The sequence below is a fragment of the Neofelis nebulosa genome, chromosome 13 (genome assembly GCF_028018385.1).
Source record: "Neofelis nebulosa isolate mNeoNeb1 chromosome 13, mNeoNeb1.pri, whole genome shotgun sequence".
NCBI lineage: Eukaryota > Metazoa > Chordata > Mammalia > Carnivora > Felidae > Neofelis > Neofelis nebulosa.
In genome coordinates, this window is record NC_080794.1 from 7,353,569 (window position 1) to 7,375,721 (window position 22,153).

General features: G+C 42.6%; 2 protein-coding genes across 12 annotated transcripts in view; one reads left to right on the forward strand and one right to left on the reverse strand.

The window, feature by feature from the left end:
- Positions 1-8,458, forward strand: part of LGALS8 (galectin 8) — a 30,494-nt gene extending 22,036 nt beyond the window's left edge. For 8 of the 11 annotated variants that reach the window (XM_058696245.1, XM_058696246.1, XM_058696247.1 and 5 more), the window contains 7 exons: positions 892-1,011; positions 1,651-1,707; positions 2,669-2,695; positions 2,824-2,946; positions 3,368-3,456; positions 4,206-4,371; positions 7,191-8,458. In XM_058696245.1, the coding sequence (XP_058552228.1) occupies positions 892-1,011; positions 1,651-1,707; positions 2,669-2,695; positions 2,824-2,946; positions 3,368-3,456; positions 4,206-4,371; positions 7,191-7,340 (732 nt within the window). In that variant the 3' untranslated portion in view covers positions 7,341-8,458. The remainder of the gene's footprint in view (positions 1-891; positions 1,012-1,650; positions 1,708-2,668; positions 2,696-2,823; positions 2,947-3,367; positions 3,457-4,205; positions 4,372-7,190) is intronic. The other 3 variants (XM_058696254.1, XM_058696253.1, XM_058696256.1) reach the window with 3 other exon arrangements.
- Positions 8,459-10,126: 1,668 nt separating this feature from the next.
- Positions 10,127-22,153, reverse strand: part of HEATR1 (HEAT repeat containing 1) — a 51,205-nt gene continuing 39,178 nt past the window's right edge. The window contains exons 33-45 of the mRNA XM_058696244.1: positions 18,945-18,991; positions 18,705-18,828; positions 17,960-18,100; positions 17,179-17,465; positions 16,315-16,465; positions 15,316-15,474; positions 15,023-15,157; positions 14,775-14,879; positions 14,517-14,685; positions 13,853-14,007; positions 12,759-12,917; positions 11,225-11,333; positions 10,127-10,413 (exon numbers count right to left, since the gene is read on the reverse strand). Coding sequence (XP_058552227.1) covers positions 10,325-10,413; positions 11,225-11,333; positions 12,759-12,917; positions 13,853-14,007; positions 14,517-14,685; positions 14,775-14,879; positions 15,023-15,157; positions 15,316-15,474; positions 16,315-16,465; positions 17,179-17,465; positions 17,960-18,100; positions 18,705-18,828; positions 18,945-18,991 — 1,830 coding nt within the window. The 3' untranslated portion in view covers positions 10,127-10,324. The remainder of the gene's footprint in view (positions 10,414-11,224; positions 11,334-12,758; positions 12,918-13,852; positions 14,008-14,516; positions 14,686-14,774; positions 14,880-15,022; positions 15,158-15,315; positions 15,475-16,314; positions 16,466-17,178; positions 17,466-17,959; positions 18,101-18,704; positions 18,829-18,944; positions 18,992-22,153) is intronic.

Genomic DNA, 22,153 nt, shown 5'->3' on the forward strand with positions numbered 1-22,153 from the left:
GTACGTGTGATGGAGAGGGTGGCCCTAGAGCTTTGGATGCACCTGCCTGCAAGCCCCGTAGAACCTTGAGCCCCCCAGACTAGAGAGATTCGCACAATTTAGCGTGAAAACCTCCCCATCTCGGGCGCGGACTCCATTCTCCCCTCCCTTCCCCGGCTTCTTGGGCGCTTGTACCTGTATCCTTCTCGAAAACTCTTGTTCCTGTCCTGTTGTGCGTTTTCCTGTGTTTATTTTACGTGCCAAGGGGATTTTAAGCTCCTTGAGGTCCGAGACCGTTTCGTATCCTGCTTGTTTTCCCAACATTCCCTATTTGGGAGGGAGGGACAGGGAGTGGGTTGCCGTCAGGCAATGTGCTGCAGGCACTCACGGGAGTGACTTGATCACAACAGCAGCCCTTTCTTCAGGAATCGCAGATAAATTGAGTAGCTTGCCCATGTCCGTTCATTCAGGATTCAACAAATATTTACTGAAAGCCTGCCACGTGCAGCGTCCTCTTCCTTGGAGTGTGGTCCTCAAGGAGAGCAGGTGGGCAAGCTTGCCGGGCGGATTGCTAACCTGAGCTCACAGGCCTAGGGCATCCGGGGAACCTCTGAACCCCGGATGCCTCGTGTACACGCGTAGGTGCACACATGCATGCAATATACTCATGAATGCCTAATTGGTGTGGAGGGAGAGGGTCCATGGTGACTAATCAGATCAGCGCTCAAAGGAAGTTAAGAACCACTGCTAGTGTTATGGATGCTTTCAGTCACAGTTTGATCAGACGTGTGATGTGCAGACCTGGGGGAAGAGGTATAAAATGAAACCCAAGGAAACGGGATTTAAATTTGGACATGTTAATGTATTAACTTTTTTTTTCTGGGGGTGGCGGGGTGTTCTGTGTCCATCTAGGTGGCGGTAAATGGGAAACATATCCTGCTCTATGCCCACAGGATTAGCCCGGGGAAGATAGACACTCTGGGCATTTATGGCAAAGTGAATATTCACTCAGTTGGTTTTAGCTTCAGCTCGGTGAGTACCCTTCCATAGCTTGGGGTCTTTGATGATGTTTTCTGATGAAATGGTAGCACGTATCTTTAATTAACATCTTCCTTTAAGATAAAAATACTATAAATGTCTCCATCATGAGTATGTTGATTTCCTAGAAACAAAGCTTTCAGACTAGTAGTGCACCATTTAGCGCTCTAATGTCTGTAGGATCTTAAATCTAGTATGGTTCTGACAACAACAATAAAAAAACCCCAACAGTAATTACAAAACAAAACCCTTTGGCACAGGGGCTAATTCCCTGACACAGGAGAACAGTGGAGGATTTCTCCTGAGATCACTTCCTAGAAGCGGAATGTACTGAGAGGGTATTTGCATTTTAAGTTATGACAGATACCGCTAGCTTGCCCTTCAAGAAGATTCTAGCAGTGTGCAGTCTCAGCAGCTGTGCCCATTTGTCACATTCCTCTTGACACTCGTTCTTAGGCTCTTTGAGGTCTGCCCATCTGATAAGGGGGCAAAGGACCCTAATGTTAAGTGCATTTTTGGATCATGATTCTCAAGCCTATTTTCACGTTTAACACTATTTGTAATTCTTTTTGAGATGTCAGGGAGGTTATATTTAGAATTCTGACGGATGTCAAAAATTAATCTTATCTTTAGGATTTAAGAAGTACCCAGACGTCTACTCTGGAACTGACAGAGATAAGTAAAGAAAATGTAAATATTCAATCTTTTAAATAACCACCAGTTTAAAAATGTTCTTTTAGTTGTCAAGTAAATCAGGTGGCAGGCAGGCAGGCTGAATTTTTAAAAGTTATGTTAAAAAAAATTTTTTTTTTTAGTGTTCATTTTTGAGAGAGACAGAGAGACGCCAAGCTGGGGAGGGGCAGAGAGAGAGGGAAACACAGAATCTGAAGCAGGCTCCAGGCTCTGAGCTGTCAGCGCAGAGCCCAATGCAGGGCTCGAACTCACAGACCGTGAGATCATGACCAGAGCCGAAGTCGGACGCTTAACCGACTGAGCCATCCAGGCGCCCCCACAAAGTTATGTTTTTAACTTGTGAAAAATTGTTTTTAATATCAAGAAGGTGGGAGTAATCATTTGCAGACTAAGGCATCTACTTCTGTGGGACCAGGCACTGGAAGTTTTGCAGATGGTTGAGCCCTCAGTGTCTGTGACCACCACCTACCGTTCTTCTGTAAAAAACCTCTCTCTTAAGTGTTGAGTAAACTGTCTCACAGTATTTATAAATGTTGAACACAGTCAGCACATTGGGAAGCAAACTTCCACATATATCTTCTCCCCTGTAGGAACAAGTACAGTCTAAACACTGAGTCTTTGTCACTAATAGAAAAAGTTACATCTTACTGATCTCAGAGCATGTGACCTCAGAGAATATAATCTCAGCATTTTGGGAGCCCCTTGGAAAGAACAAGTAAAACATGTGTAAAGTTCATGTGTGGTCCTAGGACTATAGGACTATCAGACCGTGTTCCCAGCCTGAGCACCCTTCACAGCCCGATACCACACCTGTCAGCATAGGCCGCTGTGTGTCACATCCAAGGCCAAGCGGGTGCTACTACCCCGGGTTCTGGCCATTTCAACCAGTAAGATCTGACTGCTCGTGTTAAAATTTTTCCCTTTCAAATGTCTTCATTTTGACTTTCTCTTCCAATAGGTACAAAAGTCTGGCACATCACAGTTTGTAAGTATTTTTGCCTAGATTATAATACATGGAGTGTTTTCTAGAATCGCCCAGGAAATGAATAGTTTAAACCTTGGAAGCCAGCTTCATTTTTTCCACACCTTATTGCAGAACTGTTTCCCCAACAGCCTAGTAATAGAGGAGACATTTCTAAAATCGTACCCAGAACTGTCTGCACCAAGAGCAAAGGTTCGACTGCCAATCACAGTTTGACTTGCGCCAAAATACTACCTACCAACTGTTTGTCAAAGGTTTGAAGAGCCAAAAATTTTCTTAATTCTGTTTAACAAATTAAGTTTTAATTAGCTGGTATATGTAACTTCCACCCTCAGTAGAAACCCACAGGAGCCACTTTGCACTTCTGTGCTGATCCTGGACAGATAAGAGTTGGCCGGGCGTAGTCTCTGAGCCAGGAGTGTGCTTCCTTAACGCCTCCCCTCAGGCAGGACGTGTGGCCCAGCTGCAGTCCCCAGCGCAGGCAGGTCCCGTGTCCCGTTAACCCATTTCATCGCGTGAACCGTTTTCGGCGAGTCTCTGCCGTGAGCCAGGCGGCGCCGACCACTGGGGTTTTACAGGGTCATGGCCTTTAAACGTTAAAACGTGTCTTCGGACAGTTGTCCCACGAGACCCCTTTCTGCAGGCTTCCTGGTGCCGACTGTGGTCTCTTTACAGACTCTGCCATTCGTTGCGAGGTTGAACAACTCGATGGGCCCTGGACGAACTGTCGTCATTAAAGGAGAAGTGAATACAAATGCCAAAGGGTCAGTACCGTTGTTACCAATAATGGTGCGGAGTTTGCACGTGTCTCTCTCGTTGCCTTAGACCCCAGCCAGTCTTGTGGGACAGGCGGGAGCCGTGTCCCAGTCCTCACCTGGAAGCCGAGACCATCAGAGCAAGAGCTTCGAGGTCACGCTGCTAACCAGACTGTCTACGGCTGATTGGGGCAGAACCAGGACTCAGGCCCAGTGTTCTGAGCTAGGCTTTTTGCGGCCAGACAAGAGGGTGGCATTTTTGTCCCCACCCCCGCCTGCCTTGTAGAACTCCAGGGCAGCTGCGAGGTCAGATAATGTTGGTTAGGGCCCCTCACCGCATGTGACTTAACGACCTTTCCTAGAGATGTTCAGACTTCTGAAAGCTTGAAATTAGCTATTTCCTAGAAAATAGTACATTTCTGAGAACAGAACACTTGTGAGGACCCCATCCCCCTGCAGCCTAAAGTAACAGGCGTGTGGTTTACTTGCTCTTCTGCTGTTTCCCAACCAGACCTGTGGCCTCAACACTGAGGCTAAAAAACTATAAATTTTTTTATATTTTTATCTTGCAAAGAATGTATTTACACCAGTGGAGCGATAACTGAATTTAAAATTTTACCTCATCTGCATTCCTGTCTGTGTGCATACATGTGTTTTGTGTCGTGATCAGAGTTCAATTCTGATTGTTAAAATGGCAGAAACTGCACTTCCTTCTACTTGGTTAATTAGGGTTTTTTTTTTTTTTATTCTCTCAAAAGCTTTAATGTTGACCTAATATCAGGAAAATCCAAGGATATTGCTCTCCACTTGAACCCACGCCTGAATATTAAAGCATTTGTAAGAAATTCTTTTCTTCACGAGTCCTGGGGAGAAGAAGAGAGAAATATTACCTCTTTCCCATTTACTCCCGGGATGTACTTTGAGGTAAGATGATCTTATGGGACAGGAAAAAGAATCTTGGGAGGAGGGGTGGGATAAATGGTCTACTTACGTCAAGTCCTAGCTTAATATGTGGAGACAGCACGTAGTTTTTGTTTACGTGGAGACTGCATTATAAAAGGGGCATTCAAAATACAATCAGTCTAAATGGCACAGCCAGCAGAATACTGCATTATTTGCCCTGGGATTCTTATTGTGTGGCCCATATTAGTTCATAGGAATTTGAGGAATAGGAATTTTAACAGGAGCCTTGCCTCAGGACTGGAAAAACATGTTTAGGATAATCTCCTGTGTACATGAGCACACAGGACCTATAAAGCTGCCTGCACTCTCCGTCACGTGCCGTCTTGGTTATAGGTAGCTTTAGGTGGCAGTCCTTTCTTACAGGGAGTTTGTCCTGTTTGTATATATTCAAGGAAAGAGATGTTTAGACCCTGGAACTCGAAGGTCAGGTAACTTTTTTAGGGCCCCTCATGTCGTGTGACTTGAGGACATACTGTCCAGGGTCCCCCAAACGTGTGAATATTATGGTGACACAACCTTTCCGAAAACGTTTCCGGATGCTGAGCAGACAGTAGTTTCTTTGACGCGGACGCTGGGTGGTTGGCTAGGTTCAATCACTAGTTGAGGTGACGTACTGCCTCCCATGGTCATTTAGGGTCACTGATTTAGGGTCCTGCTTCTACATTTTAAAACTGTCACTTGCTCTGGACCAGTAGGTTGAGTTTTTGAGCACTCATCAAAACCAGTTGTTAAAAAGCAGGAACACCAAGACTGAATAAAAGACAGCAGCTGGACATGAATGTGTATTCCTAAGTTCCGGTATGTGGGGTAACAGTTGTGACCTCATCATAGGAGGGTCCCTGGAAATTGTGGATACTGGTTTGGAAGTCAGAGGCATGCAGGAGGGTGAAGTTAAAGGTGGGTTTTCCAGATGGAGGGGATGATTTGAACAAGTCACTGGAGGTGGGGAGGGCAGCACAGGGGTTTGTTGGCTTGGCAAGAATCCAGGTATAAGAGGCCACTTGGGGCTCACTGGAGGGAGACAGAAGTGACTGCTCCAGAAGGAAGTGGATCCTTGTGGTTGGTGACTAACCTGCTTTTTGATCTGGGCCCCATCCATGTTTGCTACTGGATTAAAATGGAAAAAGGACAAAAATTCCTTTAAAATCTTTTCCTTAGTTTTCTACCTCAGGAACAGTCATTACCTCGTGTTGGATTATTTTTAAGTTTCTGTAGTGATCGATTTTTCTCTGCTTCAGACTCCTGCCTTTTTAATATGCTTTTATTGAGATCCTTGGATTTTGCCATTATGCCATTACTTTGATTTTAACCAGTTATCTTCTGTTCCCTGTTGTTTCAAATTCATTTATCAGTTCCAGCTACTTGTTTAAAAAATACCTTTGTCTTGTAACTTCATCTGTGAGTTTTGTTTGTTTTAATCAAATCATGTTCTTACGAGCTGTTCTGTAACATCAGATAGTTGGGGGGGGGGGGTTTGGGACTGTCTTTTGCACATGGTTATGGTATCTGTTCTGCAGGAGTGCATCTTCCAGGCCGCGTGCCCGTCTTTTCCATCGGTAATGCAGGGCGCCGCACCTGCTGTGTCGTACGGTGTTGGTGACTGACGGACCTTCCCACTACATGCCTCTGATGCCAGCTTGTTTTTTCCCTTCTGGGCGTGAGGCCGTTGTTTTGTGTTCTCTTGAGATTTCTGTTAAATGTACGTTACCAAAGGTCCCTTCCGCCTGGTTGAAACTGGGATTTCCAGCACTGTTGTGCGGATAATGTGATTCCAGTTACTGGTATTTTCCTCGGTTCTCTACATAGACCTAGAGCCTGTTTCTGTCCGTTCACTGTTTTATCCAAGGAATCGCCCCCAGCAGCCATTTATCACCAGTCAGAGCAGAATAAATAACCTGTTTCTCTGCAGATTCAGATTCTGCCTCCGTCTGGCCCCTGGGGGTGGAGCCAGGTGCGAGGCAGGCTGAGCTGCTCTTCAGAAGCTTCGTGGTGCAGGTTCACCAGACTGGTCTTTGCGGTGTGGCTGGAGAATACACGGTAGCGTGGTGGCCAGGCCGGCAGCGGGAAGTATGAGGCTGACGTGTCAAAGTGATTTAAAAGGACTGTAGTTTCTTTTGATGTTCACGGGTTTGTGTTAGGCAGAGACCGCTCTGAAAGGCTAGCACAGAAGGCTGACACTGGCCACGGACGTGAACTCACTCTGCCAAAAGGCCAGTTGCTCCAGAGAGCCACAGAATCCTGAGCTTGAGACACAGATGGGAGACCACGATGTGCGGAGCTGGGGTGGAAATGGAGTCAAGGTTGCCACGTGGCTGTGCAGTCCCAGCGAGTGCCCTAAAAGCTCTGAAATTCTCTACTGTGGCATTTGTCTAAGACCCTGTGGTTTAAGGCCGAAGAGTCGTGATCCAGGTCCCTTGGTTTCTAGCCTGTTACTCGCAGTCAGCTCCTCTGTAAGGGTCAAGATGGCTGTTTTCCTACGTCATTACGGTTCCCAGACACGGGGAGGGGAGGGGGGTGTGGGGAGGGAACGACTTCCCATTTCGCTGGGAGAAGGTGCAGTGGGTGGAGGGTGCTGAGGGAAGGCAGGCCTCGGGCCCCGGGGACAGCGTGAAGCTGCAAACGTGCTCAGAGTCCCTTCCCCAAGTGGGATGAGGCAGAAGGTGCCACTACTGGATACACTTTAGTTAGAATCTTAGTAAGAAGGGACGTTAACACCAGTGGGCTGGGAGAACTGCCTAAACCGAGGGAAGCCACTAATGTTGTGTGTACTTTCCTTCCAGATGATAATTTATTGTGATGTTAGAGAATTCAAGGTTGCCGTAAATGGTGTACACAGCCTGGAGTACAAGCACAGATTTAAAGAGCTCAGCAATATTGACACGCTGGAAATTGATGGAGATATTCACTTACTGGAAGTCAGAAGCTGGTAGCCGACATGCTTGCTACAAAAACTGAAATACAAAATGGCTTATGTGACACTGGCCTTGGTAAAGTGCATCTCACTATTATTGTTTATCTATATTGTTAAAATGAGCTTGCATAACAAAGTCCTCCTAGGTGTTCTCAGTCTTGCCACGCAGCGTGGCTTTGTCTAGCCACAGGGTAAGGAAATTCAAGGCAACAACAACTGACAGCCATTATTCAGGCCTTTCTGTTCTCTCTCCCACCTTGACTTCCTTTTTTAAATGCAATTCAGATTCAATAAGTATCTAGTAATCCAGTAGCTAACACACTGAGTACTTATTTCCTGCCAGCACTGCGCTAGAAGCTGGGGATATGTGTATACAGTGGAACATAATACCACTCTGCTCCCTCTTGAGCTCAGAATCTTTTGGGCTCTGCCCTCGTGTCACCAATTTTTCTATAGGCATTAATTGTATAAAGTAACCAGAGACTTAAAAGAATTACTCAACTGTTAAGTCACCTAGGCACGAATTTACAAGACACTATTCCTTCTCTAGCTATTGCTTTCGTAACCAGAGTTCGATCATATCCCGTAACTGAAAGGACAGACGTTGCCCTTACATTTGGCAGTTTTCTTTAACATGATAAGTATCTAGCTCTGCTAGCTATAAGCATTGCCAAAGAAATAACACTATGATATCCGGACACAGCGCAAAGTCAAAAAAACGCAGCAAAACAAAAACAAATGGCGTGAAAGTTAAGTTGATGTCAATCTGAAGGCCATGGATGTCTATACCAGTAAATGCTTACAGGACTTGCACTTGGAGTTAGAGGTCTACACACACTCCACTAGAAAGTTTAAGGTAGATGATTTCAATCTGTAAAATGTTTATGGGTGTAACAAAGCAATTGTCAAGATTAGATTTAATGATTGTTCATGAAATAGGCACACACTATCAGAAAATAAAATACACTGAGACCAATGAGGTAGAGAGCAGCAGTGTAAAAATCTGTTGCTTGTCTGCATGCAAACAAACCCCACTTCTCTGCTCTTCTAAAGATTAGTCCCTCATCATTAACAAGCCAGATCAAAACATTGTTCTACTTTAAGTGATTAAAATCAAACCTGTATCAGCAAGTTAAATTGTTGCATTTCTGTAATTTTTTCATTCTTTGAAGTGAGTTGGCAGAAGTTCTTTATAGAATTCTTACAGGTCAGATCTTGTCACAGGAAATTTCAAAGGCTTGGGAGTGGGGAGGTAAAAAAGTTAAATTAGTTTGATCATTTTATCATGTTAAATTGCTACGCCGAACATGCTGCCAGGGTTTAGGACTATTTTCATTACAGATTTTGGTTAGATATTATTTGTACCCATATACTGAAAAGAATACTACTACCAATCTGATTTTTTAAAAGTACTCAGTGTAGAAGATTCTGGCACGTGATTCTTTTCTATTCATGTTAATTTATCATGTTACATCTTGCCAAGCTCACGGCAGGGTGGAGTGGGGTCCCAGCTTTCATTGGGAGAATTGAAGAAAGAATCCCCCAGGGTTTTGGTTATTTTTTTTCCTTCATGTAAAACATCAGAGGGCGTGACTCCATAGATGGAGACTATAGGCCCCTCAGGAAAAAAAGCCCCACATACATTGTTTCCTCTAATTCTTAAACATACTTCTTGTTTTACGTGGAGCTGTTACTAAGACGTAAGATTGATTCTTTGACAGAAACAATACAAAATAAGATGTGATTTAAAAAGAAGCTATTAGCATTTTACTGATTAATCTTATCAAAACATTTTTTTAAAAGGGAGTACGCATTCCTAGCAAGCTATATATCTCTACAACTACAATTCAGCCTTTTGCTTCTGTGTCACAATTTGGCATGAAATTTCTGTACTAAATTAGAACAGAGGCTTTCAAACTAAAACCATGGGATAGTTCTTAGATATTTTAAACTTATTTTTAAGGCACAAATTAGACAAATCTGTCTTTATTGAAGGTAGTTTATTTGAGCCTTCACTTTCACCATGACATCAGGGATTAGAAAACTTGAAAGTTCCAACACGCCTGGGTGGCTCAGTCGGTTAAGCGTCCGACTTTGGCTCAGGTCATGATCTCATTCGTGAGTTCGATCCTGCACTGGGCTCTGTGCTGACAGCTTGGAGCCCGGAGCCTGCTTCAGATTCTGGGTCTCCCTCTCTCTCTGACCCTCTTCCACTCACACTCTGTGTCTGTCTCTCTCAAAAGTAAACATTAAAAAAAAAGACAAAACTATATTATAAAGTTTGAAAAAAAAATTTGATACTTTCTCATACAAGTAATTCTTGAATTACCATCAGGGGAAGTGTGACCATTTCTAATTCTGGAGGAGCCATGCCACCTAGTGTTTCTGGGCCTTTTCTATCTGTGGGATCTGAGAGCCTATTGCCTCTGCCCCCACCAAAGACTGAAGGGTACAGAAGACAATCCTAGTCCTAAGCAGAAAATGCATTCCAGAACTAATTCCCACTGTGGCCACGCACAAAAATTATGACTGAAGTATCATCTACCCAAAATGTGAAAAGTATTCCAAATAGCTTTATAGTCCAAAGCATTGGTGCCGAGTAACTGTCACTTTCTCGAAGAGCTACCTTGAATGAAATCCAACATGGATACCACGTACGTAAGATAATCCCTTTATGGGAAAAGTTAAGGCTTTAACTGTCTAAAGATGAGGTGCTTTTACCTTTGAGTGCTAAAATTCACCAGGTCTGTGATATCAATAATATCAATCAGAAATGACTGTGACAAATGCTGAGACAAACAGCAGTCTGTATAAAAATAGGCATCGTTTACTCTTACTGCAGTTCCGTACAAGGGGCGGGAGGGCAGCACGCCAGCTGGTTTCACACACAAGTCCGCGCAGGGGTGAGGGCACCAAAAGTAATATGGTACCAAACACCCACAAATAAAAACATGAATAAATCCAACCTCTGAACAGAGTAAGAACGCCCCGAAACCCGGAGTCTTAGAAGTAGCTCTGGAGTGGCTCCCCCAGTACGGCCTCCAGCTGCTGGACGGTCCTCTGGCACTGACGCTCCACTTCTTCACATTCATCTAAACACAAGAATAAAAACTGCCTCAGTTATCGTTAGTCTAATTCTTTAGCTCTTGCATCATCTGGCCACCGTTCAAAGGACGGAAATGAAACCTGCCCACGAAGCAGAAAGCACGGCACCCTCCTTGCAGCCCCCGAAAGAGCGGTACACAGTGGGAATCCCAACTTCTAGTGACGCCCCTGCTCTAGGCCGCAAGACACACCGGGGCATGTACTTGTAGACGAGCGCTTGTCTGCTTGCTTCCTCACCCCTGCTGATTCGTGCAGCCTGGTGGCAGGGCGTTCGCCATGCCCAGAACTCTGCAAACCTGGCCTGAACGCCTGCTCTACCCGTCACACTCACTTTGTTAGTTCATCAAAATCCTTTGAAAGCCTCTAGTTTCTTCCTTTATAAAACAGGGATAATGGCACACACATCGTGAGGACTGAATGAGATCCTCCAGGCAGAGCATGGAGGAAATGTTGGCTGGTATTAACAGGCAGCTAATCTACTGTGATCTTATTGGCCCTTCTGACACAGTAAATCTACGGGGACTAAAATAATCACATAAATGTATGAGGATAATGAGAAACACCAATAAATGCAAAAATAAAGGTGGTGGAGATTTCCTTGTAGACAAGTTTCAGATGATCGTGGGGTGGCCACCTAATACGGTCTCTCAACCCTACTCGAAACAAGCACCCCGCCTCCTGTCTGCAGTGTGAGATGTGGAGGAGGCAGAGGATGGGGTTCTATCCAAATTTCCATGATCACTGGGCACATTTTCACAGAATTTTACTGCCATTATTTCTTACTAGTTTAGGAATTACCTTCCATCAATTCAGCTAAGAAAGGAATGGACTCTGGCAGCAAGACAAGGTAATTCTCCTTTAGTTTTTCAGCCAGTGCTAATACTGTAATCAGAGCAGCAAATCGAACCTGAAAGAGATAAAAAGGTAAAGAAAGAGGATTTAACCCCTCCCCCCCTCCCCTGCCCAGGACTCGCATTGCTACATTTACATCTCACAACTGTCTAACTTGAGACAGCCTCCGACTTTTTAAACGAATTGGTTCCCCCTCTGTCCACTCCACTTCCATCTCAGAACACCAATTTATTTAACAACTTGGGGTCTGTTTATAATACGGGCAACCTTATACAAACCAGTGTTTTTTAAAGTGTCTTACAGTACTGCAGGGCTTAATGTGAATACCTTTTTCTAACATTTTCCTTTAAAAACAACAATCAAAAAGGCACACACAGACTCAAGTATGTCATCAAGTTTACGTGCACTGAAGCTCATGGGCTTGCTGGGCTGGGCGATGAGGCCGCCTGGCCCCCTCAGGCAGGACCCCTCCCTCCCGACTACAGTGGTGGGAGGGGCCGGGCATTCAGCACGGAATTAAAAATAATGTATCGTGACTTCCTGATCTGGGAACTTAAAGTCTGGGTGTTTCTCTATTCCTATTTCATATACCTAATTCATATATTCTCTATTTCATATTTCTGGTCTATGGAATGCAAGCAGCGGTCTGGCTCTGTTAGTGGTTCACTTTGAAACAAAAGCTGTACTAATCCTCTTTCTGGTTTTGGACAATTAAAAAAAAATATTTGGATAAAGCAAAATGATTTCTTTAAAAAGCCTATGAACTACCTATGTTCAAGCCAGACTTTTTTTGATATTGTACATTCAAAACAAAACATTAAGACAAATTTAATGCTATAAGCTTGTAAGAACCTACAATGTAAAATCTGGGGGTTCATGAAAATAGCCTCATTGTTCTCTCCTGTAATAAATGTTATATATTTCAAGTAATAAATCTTTTGACAAAATTCTGCTTCGGTCTGCTTTATTCACTGAGGTTCTCGTATGCTAATTAGACTGAGAACTGGTGACTGGAAATGGAGACACAGGCAGGGGACTGTAACTTCGTTCATCCTCGCCCACGTGAGTGAGTGTCCACCACTCCTTATTTTCCATTATTTCACAAAATCCTAAGCCTGATACACATGACGGAGATAATCCATTGCTCTAGCTCAAAGGAATGTTCTGTGAACAGACTGAAAGACAGTCTCTGGGAGCACAAAGACATTTAAATATGTCACTACTTGCGTCTAACACACAATGATTCATCACTTACATATATCAAGTGAGGACTTGGGAGAGGACTTCTATTATTTATAAATAGCCTTTAAGTAAAAACCAAACATTTCTCAGGCTCAAACTTCTGCCCAAAAGAGCAACCTCCAGTCCTAGAAGACAAGCAGCTAGTTTACCATGGGCCTACAGCCACGACCGCTTTGGGACTGTTTGGTTTATATGGGGAACGCACGCAGCTTCAGTGCCTGTCGACCACAGCGCCCACCTTGGGTGAGGAGTCTCTTGTCTTTAGCAGAATCTGGTAGTTCAGTGGTTTCCAAAGAGAGTCGTCTGCCACGGCCACGGAAAACTGCGCTATGCACGGGATGAGGTGCTTTGTCACTCGCTCCTGGAACCGTTCTTCTCCTCCCAGCCTGTTTTCTAGCTAGGAGGGAGACAGGGACTCTGAGCAACAAGTTTTCTGTCTGAAAAATTCCCAATGTATAAATAAAGTTGTTTACTCTTTCATATCAGCAGGCTCGATGACCAGGTGTGTAATTCTAACACTCTCTAGAGCAAATTTACCACCTTTTGGAGCTGAGGTAGACTGTCATGGCCCTTAGCGTCACCCCTCCCTCCAGGAGAACAGCTGAGAGGCGTTCTTCCAGATGGCGGCCCAGTCCTAAAACATTCTCAATAAATCCAATTTTAGAAAATTAAAAATCTAACCATGAGTCCTTATATCCTGCCTTCCATTTGAAACCTTCAAAAGTAAAACCTGGTGTATGCCACTATGAGGATAAGTTCTGTACATTAAAAATAAAAAAATTTTGAAATAAAAATTTCATTTAAAAAAAAGCCTGGAGAAGAAAGCCCAGCAAGCTCTAATTTTAGTAGATATAAACCTAGTAAAAATTTAACAGCGAATCAAAAAGAATGAAATCTTGCCATTTGCAATAACGTGGATAGAACTAGAGAGTATCATGCTAAGCGGAAGAAGTCAGAGAAAGGTAAGTATCATATGATTTCACCTCCATGTGTAATTTAAGAAACACAACAGATGAACACAGGGGAAGAGAAGGAAGAACAAGATAAAAACAGGGATGCAAACCATAAGAGACTTTTAAATACAGAGAACAAACTGAAGGTTGCTGGAGGGAAAGAGGGTTAGGGATGGGCTACATGGGTGATGGGCACTGAGGAGGGCACTTGTTGGGATGAGCACTGGGTGTTGTATATAAGTGATGAATCGCTAAATTCTACTGAAACCTTATTACACTATATGTTAACAAACTTGGATTTAAATAAAATTAACAAAAAATTTAACAGTGATGGCAATTTCCTCATCGTTTGTCAAAAAGATGGATTCCATGTGGTTACCTGGTCCACCAGGGGCATCATCAAGGCTTCTGCTCTCTCTTTACTGAGAAAATGCTGAGTATCAAAAAGGAAGATTTTATATAAACAGTTCAAAATAAACTGCAATAGCAAGCAGCACTTTTCAGGGTCATTGTCAGAGTCAAAAAACGCTTCATCTGTAGATGGGAAGAGTAAAAGTGAAAAAACAGTTGATTTTCACAATTTAACCTCCAATGTTTAAATTCAAATCACTATTAACACTACAGTCAGAAGAATATTTCTAAAACAATACAGAAAATCAGGATGAAGACATAAAATGGGCAGCTCTCGGGTAAGTGGCTCCTTCTGTAGGAGTCAAGATTCTCAGTTTAGATCACTTAGTTTGGCAAGTTAAATTACCACTTATCAAGTGGGTTGCTTATTAGCAGTAAAGAAAACACCAATCTTAAATCTTAACATTTTAAAGTTACTTCCAATAACTTAGAGTAGCACATACCATTTACCTTACTTTTACTTCTAAGTGAGTCAATTGTTATTAACATGTTTTCATTCTGCTCAAGTCAAGACTTCAATGCCTACTGACTGATTATGAAGTAAAACCTTCACCCTCCTTATGCTTACTGTACCTACTGTGCCTTGTGTAAGGTACACAGAGCAAAGGTATCGGCTGGAGTCAGCTACCAACCTGTTTTGGAGATGTTCACCTGGTTCAAGGTGTCAGCAAAAGGCTTCACCAAGTGGCCAGCGAACAGAGTAAAAAGCCCTTTAAGTTTTTCAGCAATGTTATCTGCCAAGTTGTAAAATGTCAAAAGTCTGTCCTTCGGGGCATCCTCTGTTTTAGCCCAATCAAACAGCTAAAAAGATAAAGTAATATCAGTTTACTCTACATATCTTGTAACATTTATGTATGGGTACAAAGGAGACGTGGAAGGAGCAAGCTTACTTTAAAGAACAAGGGCCTGAACGTGACTTCAGAAAGTTTCACCACCATGGCTACTAGACAGTCAATGATACAATTTTCGGTCTTTCCAATTTCCTCCAGATCATCCTGAAAAACAGAAGATTAGCCAGATTACTAACATGTAGCTCTAAATAACTTTGGCAAGTAAAACAGATTACACAGCTAGATTTTTCTCTGGCTCTTAAACAAGTAGATAACTTTAGGATCTGGGGAAGTGGAAATAAGCTTACTTCAGAGTGCTGTGCTCGGAAGTCCAGGGCTTCCAGAAAAAACACGGTTAGTGGAGCCTGATGGCAGGTGAGCTCTTCCTTCTTCATGACCCCAATGTGCTCTTGCAAGATGCTCATAAATGGATGCATGTGCTTCTACCAGTAACACAGTAAAGACACATGCCAATTTTAAATATTCCGACTTCATTAGTGCGTTTATCAATTAAATAACCATCCTCTTCTTTAAGTGAAAACTTAGAAATTTCAGTACCACATCTCCCCTCTCCAAAGTCTAAAACCCAGTATGATCTAACCTTCCAGTTCTTCTCAATTTGTTTGTACGTTTTGTTGATCGCTGGCAGTAAGACTCGGGGTGACAGTGTGGTAGCCAGTGTCTTTTTAAGGGACGTGATGCGGACATTAGCTTGTGAGGCAGAGCCCATTCCACCAGTGATTTTCTCCAAATGAACCACCTATAGGAATACAGAAACCATGACCAAAGCCAGTATGAGAACTCACTGACAATGTCTGCACACTTACAGAAGTCAACCCGGAGGCTAGCGGCTGGGGAAAGCTCGGAGCACTATCGCTTGACAGAATTCCTTTCAAAGCAGTCTTGAACATCTGTAGATACAAATGAACAGATGCTTCTTCCCCAAGTGGAGTCAGGGATGCAGGTAAATGGTGGAAGGCAGAAGAACACAGAGCACTCAGATTGATGGGTTTTTTGTTTTTAAAGAGGACAGGAATCCAGAGACCATGAGAAGAGTCAAGTGTGTTTGTTCTTGCTAAAAAAATCTATCTACAAACCTCCTCAGATGTAGGGGTCCCTTTCTATAAAAAGTCTACCTTCAAGCCCTGGCTACAAGAGTGTGTGAATCAGCTAAATTATTTTCATCATGGCAGTTGAAGCTCCTAACCTCATAATGGCAAATGACCAGTACAACAGAACAGAGTGAGGATCGTTCTGGGGCACTGTCAGTTAGAAATGCCCCTTGCCCACTGCCCATGTGCCAAGTAACCACTGAACAGCAATAGAGGGATTCTGATTTTGAAAGACACCTTAGGATGAAAAAACCCTTTACATTAGAAGCAAATAGCACACACACGTTTCTACAAGTAATAAAAGGCAGCTCTAGCCCAACATGAACGATCTCATGGAGGGGAGAGAAAGGCAATAAAACACATTCTGCAAAATCAAAAAAGAGATGAGCCTTATAAGAAGAAAGCGATGACCATTTCAACGTCATGACCAAGCAGGAGGGATGATGGGAGAGAAAACGGGCATAGCATGTTGAGGTACTGTGGCTCACCTGGGACAGGACACCTTCTAGGTAAGGGCTGATGAAATGGGGGAGGGTCTCCACAACCTTCTGCAGGGCCGCCAAAGCACTAAGCAGATAGACCTCACCGGAAACCAGCTCACTGGTATTTTTCATTGTTGTCAGCAATGATGGCATCAGGCTAGATATAAAAAAGCAAGAGTTTTAGAGTAACTTTAAGAACAGAGAATGGAGAAGTCACTATGCAAAACTCCTAATAACTGTGCCCGCTACATCATGCTATGTCACAGCCAACAAAACATGTCTACACATTTTATGAGACTCAGAGCAAGAAACCTCCCAGTAGCAATAGTCATTTTAAAAAATAACAGGGACTTTCAATTTAATGCTTGCTACGTGTTAGGCGCTATGCAAAAAGCCTTACGTCACCCCCCACCGGAATCCCATGAAGTCGGTCTGGTCTCAGTTTTAGAGATGGCAAAGCTCTAACAGACCAAGTAACCTGCCCAGGGCTGCACAGCTAGAAAATACCAAAGCCAAGGGGGAAAGTCAGGAGCATTCAACTCTGAACCTGGGCTGCACGAGGCAGCTTTTGCCCAAACAGATCGAACACCCATCACGGGGCTTCACCCCTTGCTTCCTAGTTACAGCTGGCCAAGGGGGAGTGAAAAGTGGAAGGCAACAAACATCATAAAGGAAATTAGAAAGTTTTTAATTAGTGGTTTTTAGTTTGAAGAAAAAATTAAATCTTTAACAAATCTAATCTTATGTAACCTCTACTGAGAGGCAAAAAAAAAAAAAAAAAAAAAAAAAAAAAATTGTTAAGGTATTATCTTTCAATTTGTACCAGAAACCCCACATGATGGCTCCTGTTCCAGGTCCTAATCAGCATACCTGGGAAGCTGAGGGATGGCCAGCGCCTCCAAGGTGGAGGTCACCTCTGCCACGCACAGCAGGGCACTTCCCAAGACATTCTTCTCTTCTTTTGTTTCTGGTGCAATCAGTTTCACAGCAGCGCTCAGCACGGGGACAAAAGGCTCTGGATTTTCTGCACCAAAATTCTTACATAAAAGCTTTAGAGTATATAAAGCTGTCTGTCTGTTTATTGCTTGTTCTTCCGTCTTTTTTTTATGCTGCACAATGGCCAAAAGGACTGGAACCAGTTTTAGGAAACGATAAACCTGAAGAGGTCAGCCAAAAATTTTAAATCATTAGAGCTGCAGAAAAAACATACTAGTCCGTCTTTTCCATTTTTTACTGCTTGCGACTGCCTGAGGCCCTGTGCCACACAATTATACACAAGCAACTGTTTCCCTATCTGCCTTCTTCACCACTGAGCCAGGGTATGTGCTTGTGACCCATTTGGGACGTATTTACGTAATGCATCCACTGGTGTGGAGTAAAAGAGGACTGGATCATGCTAAAGCTAAGACAACGTAGGATCCAAATTAGCAACAACTCTATTAGGCTGTGATTCCATTCTAAGAACTCTTATCCCAATTCCTATTAGAATTAACATCACATTTTAGAAACACGTCTACTGGCATCATATTCAAATACTACTATACTTATTTAAATCGTAGCACTCAGGGAAGTGACAAACTCAAGGGAGTTAAAATACAGCTCTTTGATAAACCAGAGTGGTGAGTGGGTATGACGGACAGTCTTCACTTACAATGGTCTTTTTCCAGGATGTATGCTGCTGTAGCTTGTTGTTCAAAAGATCCAGTGCTTTCCGGCGGACAGAAGGCAGCGGGTTACCCAGCAGCCCTCTGATCACAGCTATGAAGGTTTCCGTGGGCAGCAAGGCATTGACCTAGACAGTAGTTTTACATTGAACAAAAAAAATTTTAAAAAGGGAAGATCCATTCAGATTAAGACTGATTTCTATTTGCTGCATACCTTCTAGGTTCCAGGCAGTTTATGCCCTTTTAACTTCTTACACTAACCTTTCAGGTAGACATTACTAACCACATTTAAAAGGGAAACAAAAGAAGCAAACAAACAAGAAACGCCGATGCTAAGACTAAGTGAACTGCTCAAAGTCCTATAGCTAGATTTTGAACAGTGATCCTAATGTCAAGACCAGTGATATTTCTAATATCCCACATACTCTACCTAAAAAGCTATTTTTCTTCTATTCCACTACATAAAGTAGAATATTATACAGTATTAGATGACTCAATCTTAAAGTATCTTTTTAGTGAAGCACATGCTCTCATAATTTGTAGGTAAATAATCATTTTCAGATGAATTTATCTCCAGCCATCAAGAGACTCTTTTCCGAGAAAAATGTGAGCTGCATTATGGTAAGAAAAACTATCACTAAGTTTATTCCTAAAGTAAAACTTTCTATCAAATAGTTTCACGATGACATAAAACCAGCAAAACACAGTGGATGGGGAGAAATGGAAGCCTACCTTATCTAACATGTCGTAAGCTTTACTAAGCAGTGCCCGCCAAAACTTCACAGTTAGCTTGTCTGCATTTTTCTCCATGGACTGTGCTACAGCATTAATATAGCCAAGAACTGTTTCTAGCAACCTAAAACAAAGGAGGCTTATATGAGAGTTTTGTCCACTATTCTTCCAGCATTTTGTTAAAAAGTTGGAAATTATTTCCAAATAAAAATTTTTTTAAAAATTTAAAAAGTAACATACCTCTGTTCAAGGCCTTTTAAAACCTGAGGACCACCACTTTCAACCACCTAATTTTTAAAGAAAACATCATCAGAGCAGTATGCAAGCTAGAAATAAAAAAAAATCATTTGAAGTATATACAGTGAAACTCATCCGTAAGACTGTTCAATTCAAACCTCCCAGGGACCGTTTTCTGACCGTACAATTTAATCAGGTTGAGACCTTCCCCATCAAACTGTAGTAACTCTAGTCCCTTTCGTTATTCTACTCACAGAGTGATTATACTCTATAGATACCTGTGATTTCTATAAGTACTAGAAAGATTCAGAAAAATACAGCCATCTACACTCGTTTACCCACTAATTTTATGAAATGCTTCCATTAGCTCCTAGCTAACTGCATGACATTATGAACGTTACAGATGCCAGCATAATCCCTATCTCTCTCATCCCTTCCCTTGGTTAAGTGCCCCCAGCCCCACAAACTTGAACCTGCCGTTAAATGTCAGAGTCTACACCACAGTCAGCAACATGCTTTTCTGGGAGTATCAGAGTTCTGAGATCTATCTACAGAGATGTATGTCGTTTTAGTGTTCACTTAATACTCCTTGTATACATCACGGTACACACCACGGCATATCTGCTCATCCATCTGTTTACTATGGATGTTTAGTTTACGTCCATTTTTCTGTCAGTAAAGACATTAGAAAAGAACATTTTTATATGTCTCCTTGAACAAGCAGGCACTTTTCTGTAGAGCATATACCCCAGAAAGGGAACGGCTAGATCACAAGAGATGCGCATCTCCAACCTGACTGGAGACCGCTGATTGCTCGCTTTCTGAAGCGGCTATCCGGAGACCTAACCCACAGTGGGGTACACAAATAACTGTGTCCCTGCAGCCTTGCCACTTCCTGCTATTAAGGGCTTTTAGACTTTTGCCAGTTTGATAGGACATCATAGTGGCATCGCATTTAATCTGCAACTCCCTTCCTTACTAGAGAGGTCACCTTGTTGTATGTCAACATTAGCCATTTGTTGTGAATTCATGTTCTTTGCCAGATGTTCTCATAGGAACTGATACTTTTTTTAACATTTTTTTTTTTTTTTTTTTTTTTAATTTATTTTTGGGACAGAGAGAGACAGAGCATGAACGGGGGAGGGGCAGAGAGAGAGGGAGACACAGAATCCGAAACAGGCTCCAGGCTCCGAGCCATCGGCCCAGAGCCTGACGCGGGGCTCGAACTCACGGACCGCGAGATCGTGACCTGGCTGAAGTTGGACGCTTAACCGACTGCGCCACCCAGGCGCCCCGGAACTGATACTTTTTAATTTATGTCTGTGGCTTTCTTTTCATTTTGTTTATGGTGGCTTTTTGTTGAAATGCACTTTTACAGAAATTCCTCTGTGTTCCTCTGGTAACAATGTTCTCATTTCCTTCTAAGTGTTCCTTTCCATACTGAGAGAGTAATTTTTTAATCTACCTAAAATCACACTGAAGTAATTTTTTAACCTACCTAAGATTGTCTTTCGTATGTGGTATGAGGCCAGTCTTTCCCCACATGGAAAACAAATCAAGCCCATTCTAGTAACTGGACAGTTCTCTTTTCCTAACTACTCTGTAATGCCCCTTCCACATGAAAGCATTTCTTCCATGTGCACAGGGTATGTGTCTAGACAGACCGGACACAGTCACACTGACCCCCCTGACTGATCTGGCACCACCACTGTCCTTGGCAAGCTCACTTGAGACAGAGCAGGGTCTACACTAATCCCTATCAAGCAAGCTACCTGAACGAATCATTTGTTCTAGGAGTTTGCTGATTGTTTTTGGATTCTTACACATCGTTCTTTTGCTGAATAGAAACAATGACAGGATATCCTTGTTCCAGACTTTATAAAGTCTGTCTCATTATGAAAGGTGATGTAAAGCAGTTTCTGGTATCTTCATTAGGCCAGAACTTCATTAGGAAGTTCCCATCTATCTTGGTTGCTAAGAGGATTTTTCCTTAAATCATAAGTACTGAATTTATTACATTATTTTTCTACAAATACTTCAATGATCACATGGTTTCCCGTTGACCTGCTCATGCAGGAGACCACAACTCAGACTTTCTTATTAATGTTCAACCATTCTGATGTTCCTGATCCTTCTCTGTTTCTTTAGATCTTCATTTTCTGTATTTCCTTCTTCTCTGTTTAAAGTTTAACACACAAACAGGAAGGCATACAAATCACACATATAGAGCTCATTATATTCAGGTAAATAAAAGAGCCTATTAAAGCCTCTTATAAGCATTCCAGAATCTTTCCTCTATTGGACCCTCATTATTGCTTATTCCCTCCTTCCCAAAGGTAAACACTGTCCTTACTTCTACAACCCTAGATTTGTTCTGCCTGTTTTTAAAGTTTATACAACTAGAATCATAGGGTATAATCTTTTGCGTCTGCCTGTCTTCTTTCAACATTACGAGATTCACTCATGTCCATTTTTGATGACAGACCCTTTATCCACTCCACTGTTGATACACACTTGGCTTGTTGCTAGTTCTGGGCTACCACAAATACTGCTTTTATGAACGTTCTTGTAGACGTCTTTTAGTGCCTATGCTCATACATTCTGCTGGGTATACAGGCATACCTTGAAGACACTGCAGGTTCAGTTCAAGACCACCACAATAAAGAGAGTATCACAATAAAGCAAGTCAAATAAGTTTTTCGGTTTCCCAGTGCATACAAAAGTTACATTTAGTGGCACCTGGGTAGCTTAGTCAGTTAAGTTTAAGACTTCAACTCAGGTCATGATCTCACAGTTCGTGGATTCGAGCCCCGCGTTGGGCTCTGAGCTGACATTATGGAGCCTGCTTGGGATTCTCTCTCTCCCTCTCTCTCTGCCCCTCCCCGACTCGCGCTCTCTCTCAAAACAAACTTTAAAAAAAAGTTGTATTTACACTAACTATAGCCTATTACATGGGCAATAGCATTATATAAAAAAAAAAAAAAAAAATACCCATGTTATGTACCTTAAAAAATACCTTATCGCTAAAAATGTTAACCACCATCCGAGCTTTCAGCAAGTCATAATCAGTTACCACAGATCACCGTAACAGATATAATGAAAAAATCTGGTGACAGAGAGACATGAAATGATCAACTGCTACTGAAAAAATGGTGCTGGGAGACTTGCCTGATGCAGAGTTACTACAGGCCTGCGATTTGTAAAACGCACAC